The sequence below is a fragment of the Phoenix dactylifera genome, chromosome 16 (assembly GCF_051530095.1).
Source record: "Phoenix dactylifera cultivar Ajwa chromosome 16, Ajwa_hap1_PhDact_Kaust_v1.1, whole genome shotgun sequence".
Classification (NCBI taxonomy): domain Eukaryota; kingdom Viridiplantae; phylum Streptophyta; class Magnoliopsida; order Arecales; family Arecaceae; genus Phoenix; species Phoenix dactylifera.
The window spans coordinates 13,226,017-13,234,876 of NC_143205.1; the positions used below are offsets into that span (position 1 = coordinate 13,226,017).

General features: G+C 35.9%; 1 protein-coding gene across 1 annotated transcript; it reads right to left on the minus strand.

Moving 5' to 3' along the window:
• Positions 1–2,795: 2,795 nt before the first annotated feature.
• Positions 2,796–3,700, minus strand: LOC120104311 (zinc finger CCCH domain-containing protein 23-like). Its single transcript, XM_039115235.3, has one exon. It carries the CDS (start codon positions 3,698–3,700, stop codon positions 2,921–2,923), a length of 780 nt encoding a protein of 259 aa, XP_038971163.1. The 3' UTR covers positions 2,796–2,920.
• Between the last annotated feature and the right edge of the window lie 5,160 nt (positions 3,701–8,860).

Here is an 8,860-nt window from a genome sequence, read left to right on the forward strand (position 1 = left end):
TTGATTCTCTGCTACTTAAAACATCTATACATAAAATAAAATTAATAAAAAAGGTGTCAACCTTTCTTTGAATTCCCTGTTTCTCGTTATTTTGGTTGCGTGAGTAATAGAAGATAATGAAAACATCTATACATAAAATAAAATTAATAAAAAAAAGTAAAAAAGCAAATCTAAGAATAAAAGTAAATAAAGATAAAAATAAATTTAAGAAAACCAAAACAAAAATCAAAATCTTAAAATAATAAAAACTATATAGACATATATACATATATATGTATATATCAAAGTATCTTTTCTCCATTTATTAGTGCATTTTATATTTTATATAAATAACTCTTCGTATTGTTTTTATTTTCCTTTTCTTTTGGCAAAACAGTTATTAAATTTGCTTTGATAGACTAAGTATAAACTTTGTAGCTAAGTAAAATATTTTAGGGTATATTTGGACTTCTACATTTTAACAAGCGCTCTCTCTCTTTCTAACTGTGTTTGAGACTGGGGAAGACGTAGGGGATTGGTTTGCAGATTAGCTTTTTTTTTTTGTGCATTAAAATAGTTTATAGAGATCGTAAATTTGGGGTCCAATGCAGTCCAGCTCCTTTGCCTAATTAATAAGAATATATTTGGGGCAATCATAGACCAAATATTTTTAAAGTTGCAGAAGCCACCAGTCCTAGAGAATGCAAAAGTTGGCCCAAAGGTAACCCTTATGTTACCTCAAGTACAGGATTTCTCATAAAATTATTTATTAATATCATATTTCAATTAATACGAGGAACTTTTACCTGCTAGCCCTCTAAAATATGCTCTATAACCACTTGCTAAGAACCATGCTTCAATGGCATGTCAACATTTGATTGGGGATCCAAACTATATATACTAAGTCTTTTTAAGTTGACTTTGGAGTATATCTGATTTTTATAATTAATTACTTTATAAGTTACTTCATCATGGAGGTATCGTTTGTCCTTGGTAAAGTTTATCAAAAACACTCCTTAGCATAGAAAATAAAAGTTTTTATAGTCTTACTCTTCGAAGGTAAAATCTTAACTTGTAATAAAAAAAGGTAAAATCTTAATATGGAGAACTTAGCAAAAGAATTGGCATGCACCTTCTTACTGTATCCTTTGCAATTTTGCTGAGAAAACTCTATTACATTTTTTTATCAGTTGCTACTCCAGTAAGAAAATTCAGATTTACTTTCTAAGGTTGCTTGTTATCACAAACCATCCAACTAACCTATTCAATTTGTGGCTTGAATGGAGGAGTTAATATGAAGATCATGGATAAATTTTTCATGCTATGATAATTTGCCTTTCTATTTGGTTAGAGTGGAATTAAAAATCCTTTTTAGATATAGGAGAAGGCTAAGAAAGAGATTAAGAGAAGTTTTCTTTACGAAAGATTGGATCTTGTTAGTCTTACCTTCTACTGACATAAAGTTGTCTCCTTTTGTGCAATTTTTGCATTTGGAAGGTCTGGTCGCTTTATAAAGATATTGTTTTGTTTTAAGCTTTGATTGTCGGTTTCTAGGTCGTTCTCTTTTCTTTTTCTATTTCTTTTTGTTCTTTTCTTCTTTTATTATCTTTTATCTTTTCTTCCAAATGCTCTTAATCAAAGTGATTAGGGTCCATCCAATCTTTTTCTTCAAAAAATCTATACGTTAATTTAGAATACCCCAAATTTTTATTTTTGATAGTAACAAGTATAAAAAAGTTGCCACTAATGATTTATATTAAAAAAAATTCTTACAACTCAAAGAAAGATTAGTTCATTATTTTATTTTAAATGCTCAAAAAGGATAGATGCTAAGCTCCACTAATTACTTTTATCAGGAAGATTGAGAGACTTAAACTCAAGCTACTAATACCTGACCTCAGTGACTTTACCAATTGGCATTTTTTAGTTAATGGGTTCTCGCACATCTGTAAACTAAGGACCGGTTGCCTTGCCAAACTTTGAAATAGATCTATAAGCCACCATGAATCCTGTTGACACCCCAACATTTGCATTCACACACAAGCCAAGATGGATGAGGTTCATAGCATTCGTTGAATGACACCAATGGATTTCTTTAATCTGCAGAAAACTTCAAGCTAGCGATGATGCAGTGGATCAGCAATCAAGATGAAAAAAATTACGAGAATTTAAGGGGAGAAATTTTAAAAATTACATGCATATATATCCAAAAATTCTAAGGCCTGCTCGAAATTGCTCTTGTTTCCAAAAAACCTAAGAAAGAAAGTAAACTAGACCAAACAAGATGTATGATGAAACCTTTTTAAACTTCAATTTATTTGTAAAATCTTTAGAGTTTTTAGATGCAATGATTTATTGCTTTCAAGAAGGACCGAAAACAAAAACATGATATAGTACAGTTCTGTGGAAATGCTATCTTCAGCATCAATCTTGATACGATATTTCACCAACTTGTATAGAAGCAAAAACACAAAAACAACAATGATGTCATACAAGCTTAGTTAATCATGGTTAGACAACTCATTAGATCTGTAAAATGCTTCATCAGTCTACAAGATATATAGCCATATCCATCAATGCATGCTTTCCATTAACTTCCGTTCCAACTTACAGATTAATGAGAGAAACCACAGATCTATTTCAGAGAACTGGTAATCACGAAAAAGAGGACACGAGAGAATCATGATGAACAAAGATCATGCATATAATATAAACATATAATCGTTACATAAGTTCCCAGTCCAAAGACATCACAAACTGCAGCCCCTAGTACTCACTTTCCAGGTGACATAGGGGTCAAACGGACCTTATCCCACATTTCTAGAAGCAAGCTGACACATCCATGACCTTATTCTAGTTCTCCATCTTACAACTGGTCTCTTAGCTTTATATACATACAAATTAACTTTCACAGCTTGACTCACCAACCTCACCACTGCCATCATCTCTTCCATAAATCCTTCATCACTTGACACCCGAACCCCCCCCAACCCTCTCCCTTCTCAGTCAGCAAGTCCTCAACCCAATCAAGGTCGGGGAAGTCAAGCCACTCTCCACCCCCACCCGGTAAACCATTTCCATTTGCTCCATTCATACCACTTTGGAAAGAAGAAGAAGAAGAAGCAGCAGCAGCAGCCACCGCCGGGGCCTCTCTCCTGCGTGGTTTTGCTACGCAGCGGCCGATCCCGCAGCGGAAGCAGTCGCGGATCACCTCCGGGCGCAGCTGCTCGGGGGTGTGAGCGAAGAAGCAGATGCGGCGGGTGCAGGCAGCGCCGGCCTCGCACACCCGGGTGCGGTAGCGGGTGGGGTGGAGCCAGAACTCGAAGACGCCGTGGGCGTACTCGCAGCTCTGGCCCCGCTGGCACTCCCCTCTCAGCCGGAACTCCGGGCAGGCGATGCCGCTGTAGGGGTACTTGTTGGGGTCGCGGCGCCGCGCCTTCTCGCCACGGTGCGCGTAGGGGCACTCGGTCCAGTCGTGGCTCTTGGTCTTCGAGCAACGCTTCACCTTGTAGATGTACATCAGGAAGTCGTCAGGCCGGTCTTTGAGGTTGAGCATGCCGCCGCCGCTGCCGGTGCGGTCGCTGCTGGTTATGGCAGCAGCGTTGGCTGGGGAGTCGTCGGTGGCGCCGCAGGACAACCGGATGTAAACGGGAATGGGAACGGCGTGGTGGTGGTGGTGAATGAACAAGCAGTTCTTGTTGGATCCACCATACATTGCCATGATGGATAGATGGATGGACGTAGGAGAGAAGGTGGGAGAGGGTGGGGGGACGAGGAGATGGGTTTCAGAAGAAGGGAAAGGAGATAATGGAGAACTAGAGAAGACAGAGTGGCTGTGTTTTTCTTCTTCTTCTTGTGATGAGAAGAGTAACGGGAGGGGGCTATTTATGACAGTTGCCGATTTGTCTGGCTCTCTAGTTTTGTGCAAAGTGTAAGCTCGCCCTTGCTTTCTCTCCACCTCACAGCTTCATGGCCAACTGGATTCACACTTGATTCACCTCTGGTGTAAATTCTAGAGCTATAGAATGAAGGATTATATATTGTTATTTTCTTTTCCTTTTTCTTTGCGCCCCTTTGTGTATTAGAGATGTATTAGAACGAAGAGAATTATGAAAAGAATGAGTATTAGTGTTTGGGACAAGTTCATAAAAATACATATATAGAAAGTCTAGATATTATTTCTTCAGGGATGCCACAGAAACAATAGGAGAGACGACAAGAAAAGCAGACATTAACAATGATGTGAGAGCTCGTAAAATTGTTGATCAGCTGTTAATTGGTAGTGTTTGCTAACTTTTTGCTGACTATGTTGATGTAAAATTCGGATCAGCATGTGGCTGATTTGAATAATGTACCATCCAAGGGTTTTGATTTCCGAGCAAAATGATGTATACTATGTTTTCTTTTACTTTTAAAAAAAAAGAGAGAAAAAGTTCTGCATGTTTCAAAGAAATAGTTAAGTATAATGTCATGTCTAGATTAGTAAATAAAATGTTAAGAAGGAGAATATGATGCCCACATAAGATTTACTAAACACTGCACAAAATGTGATGCGCAGTAACCTAGTCTAAAGCAATAACCTAAAAACCTGTACGTGCATCACTCTATTAATAAGGATAAAAATAAGCTAAGGTACAGCGTACTGAAATACATTTTGGAGTTGCAGAAGACCATGTATCTCTAAACATCTAGCTTCATGACACGTATAATTTTATTGGTGTTCTCAAATAAAACTATGACACATCTAAGGAGATGTCAAATAAAATCATGTCAAATCGACTAAAGCCATATGAGCTTGTATTTACAAATACTTTCCATTCTAAATATCTTTAGACAAACAAAAAAACTGATATATATATAAAAGAAAAGCAAAAGAAAGAGAAACAAAAAGTATTGCATAAACTAGAAAATTATGAAGAAATCAGGCAGTAACTTCATGTGTTACCTCTCATGGACGCCTCACCAGTCTCCCATGGTGACGTTGTACAGCCTTGGAACCTCATATACATCAATGCAGTAACTCATCTCGAGTTGGTGGGATTTGGACAGTCCATGTCACCCGTAACGGACGTAATTAAGTGAGTCCAGCACCGGGATTCCTCGCTACCGAAGAAAGTTAAACGTGGGAGCCATCCATTGGAACTGTTAGAAGAAGAGAAACCAAAAGCGAGGCATTTGAACGCGTGTCTCTCGGGAGCTTTGCGAACGGTTTCGTTCTTTCGTCCTGCAGCTCCGACTACTATAAAAAGGGGTTGGAAGCCATTTTTGGTGTTTGGTGGGTTAACGTCAGCTAATTCTAGTTTATCTTGAACTGCCGACCACTTTTTCTTTAGTTTACTTTTTAGTTCATCTTGTTTCAAGCAACGTGGATATGGTAAAAAAAAAAAAAAAAAAAGCCAAGCTAAAGCAAGCCAAGTCTAGCTCAAGCTTAACTCATTTGTGTAGTGAAGCCAAGCTCGAGTCAGCTTATATATTGTTTGAGTCCAACCTAAGTTGTTCACAAATAGCTTGTTTAAGAGATCAGATCAGATGAGTTGTTCATCAACTTCTTTGATCTTTTTGTTTGGACGCTCCGGATGCAACAGAAGGGTTGAGAGTCAGTTTTGGTATTTAGTGAGTTAACGTGTCAGCAATTTCTAGGGGACGTTACAAAGACGACCACCTTTTCTATGTATTTTTGTTTTATGCTGATTACTACAACGTTACTACTTATTATTCTCTTTCTATTCCATTTTTGTTCTGCTTTTTGAGATGGAAGAGCCTCAAAAGTAGTTTTGGACTGCTCATAAAAGAACAACCCTAGCTCCCTTGGTACTCACAATACTTCCTAGAGTAAAAACAAAGACCAAAAAGAACCTGATGAAGATGGGGACCACTAGCATAATCTGGAGAGATTAAACTTACCGACAAATTTGATTGCACCTTGTATTTATCTATGAAATAAAAATTATTAAAACAACTTATTTAATCATCTTAAGCAATGAATCTACTTGATACTTAAAATATTTGATTATCTTGTTTATCATACTAGTTTTCTTAAGATCGAAAAAAGCATGTTATCTAAAATAGGAATTTTAATGTAATGATGTTGTCCACCAAATTAAAGGAGGTGGAGAACATGCATATGTTTGGTACCTGAAGGATGTATAGAAATTGGCTATTTGCTACATAATTAGTTAGCAAACTTCTATAGATTCTTAAAGAAGAATTATTGAAAACGGAGATCAATAAGTAGCCTAGTATTAAGAAAGGAAAAAAGGACTATAGCTCTTCAAGTTTAAAAATCCAATATGAAAAGAAATAAAAATCTATATTAAATGGGAAATTCATTAATAATAATAATACTCATGAAGAGGCTTGTTCTAGAAATGTAATGTTTTAAAAGGATAAAACTGGGCATCAAAATGGTGCAAAATAAGAAAGATAAATTTTTAGGTTTGTTGTAAGAGGAAAAGGATGGAGATGAGATGTAATTTAGTTTCCTATATTGGAAACTTTTATAATTTGTAAGGAGTATATAAGTAATGAGGATGTGACATTTGAAGGACAAAAATAGGAGAACCCCATCAACTTCCTTCCAAATAAAATTTGGTTTAGCTAAATTTTGAGTATTATGACTTGGTTTGTATCAAAAAAATTAGCATACTAAATCACTATTGTAGGTGCTTTTTATTTCACAACATGTCTTTATTTTCAATAGATACATTGTGAGTGGATATACCTGTAAATTCATATAAAGGTGGTATGTAGTTATATATTAGACTTCTATCCATATATTTTTCTATTAGCCTAGCTTCAGTTCTAGCATCTATCATAAATAGAGGCAATGGCAAGAATCAAGTATTTTGGGATCCCATGAGTGAAGATTCCTATGTAAAGAAAGAGAATAAAGAGAAAGTGCAGTCATCAAAGAAGGATTTTTTTTTCTTCAATTTAATTAATGTGTTTCTAGAAAACAATTTATAGGTACAAAATAATTTACTTTCTAGGAAATCCAAAGAATTTTTTTTACCTTCATTTGGTAATATCTGTTAAAAGGAACAAGATTTCACTGGCTCTACTTTTACACTTTTGAGGTATGTATCACTAGTACAAGTTATATTTCTATTCTAGCCGAGGAGAACATACATAAAAAATAATAAGATTGGTTTACTATAAGTAGATAAAATCTTTATTTCGGTTGTAATCAGTTAGTAACTAGAAAACATCACATACATCTACTAGAGGTTGTATTCAAGCCCTAGCTTTTTCAAACTAGGCCCAATTAAGATAGGCCAAAATTACTTTGGAGCTTGATTTTTCAGCTTATGCCTTAACAAACTTGATCACTAATGGATGATACTTCCGATACCTTGATTTCCTTAAATGGATTGAAATTATTCAATACAACCTCAGTTCAAGTTTGAATCTAGACTTACAAAGAAGGAGAACAAAGAGCATGAAGATATCAGGGAAAAATACAAAAAAGAAGAAAAATTAGGGAGAAAATGAAGTGAAAGTAGCATAGTAAATATTAAAACAAAGGAGATTTAATGGTGCATTGGATAGAAAGAGACTTACATAAGAGATGGAGAAGGGGGGTTGTCGATTCTTATTATGCAATCAGGAGGTTATAGCGGCTAGATCGGAGAATCTTGATGGAAAATGAAGCATTGAGTTATTTTAAGGAAGCTTGCTGCTGGCTCAAGGTCCACAACTAGTGTTAGAGGGAGTGGTAGGTCTTACCCTAAATAGTTTGAGCCAACAAAAGATGCCCTAGCTACCGCATTGATGAAGATCGGAGCAGGCGAAGAGGGATGGGGAATGAAAAGGGGAGGTGTTCTGGGGTTTCCATCCTACTTAATTGTTTCTCCTGTCACCTTTAAGATATCCATAAATCTCAGCCGTTAGATCCAACATCGATCATTTATATTTGACGTAATATCTATAATATTATCTTCAGCCTGGCTAAGCCGAGTTGTGCTTTGGCTCGACTCGTCAATGATTTCAAGCCAGGGATCCATTGTCAATCTTGGCTCGCTTATACTTGAAACATACTTGTTTGAGCCTAATTTAAAACAAAGACAAACCACTTATATAGTGTCTCAACTTAATCGCTAGCCCTAGATCCAGTATGCCTCTCAAAGAATTAATGAGATTTTTTAGTATTAGGGGAAACATCTAGGCCAAACTTTATTTTGTATAGTTAGCTAGGGCTACACATCATGCAGGTTAAGGTGAGCCAAAACTGAACAAAATAATGTACAAGTTAGTCCAGGCTGGCCCAAGTTAGTTTTAGGATTACTATTTTTGTTGCATATTGAAAAGAGACATATGGAATCATGTAATCCCCTTCTTTAATCATGATAGTTTAATACCATAATTGCTTCAATAATTTATCAATAGCATGTGTTTCAAGGGTAGTCATTCAATTGATAATTAATTGCTTCTACTATTGTAGACAAGATTTAGTATAATATGTATGTGTTTTTGCATGTATGATATATATGCTTGATATAAATATGTATGCTATATAAATATCAAGCAAAGTTGAATATCAATCTCAAAAACTACTCCATAGCCTAAGTCTAATTCAACTTCTTTCAAAATAGTCCAATCCAATTTCGTATTAAGCTAAAAATTTAGGGGTTGTAATTTACTCCAACCTGCAGTGGATCCAGGGTATGTATAGGTAATGGTAAACTCGTCTTGAACCTGACCTCACAAATCTATTTCTCGAGGCAAAAAAAAAAAAGATTTGTATGTGAAAAAATAATTTTTGTAGTTTTACCTGACCCAATCCATCCAACTAGCCACATCCTACCTTAAGACAAGTACATGTAGAGTACCGGTAATGGCCTATCTGACTTATACCTAACCTGTTACCATCCCTATAGAAAAA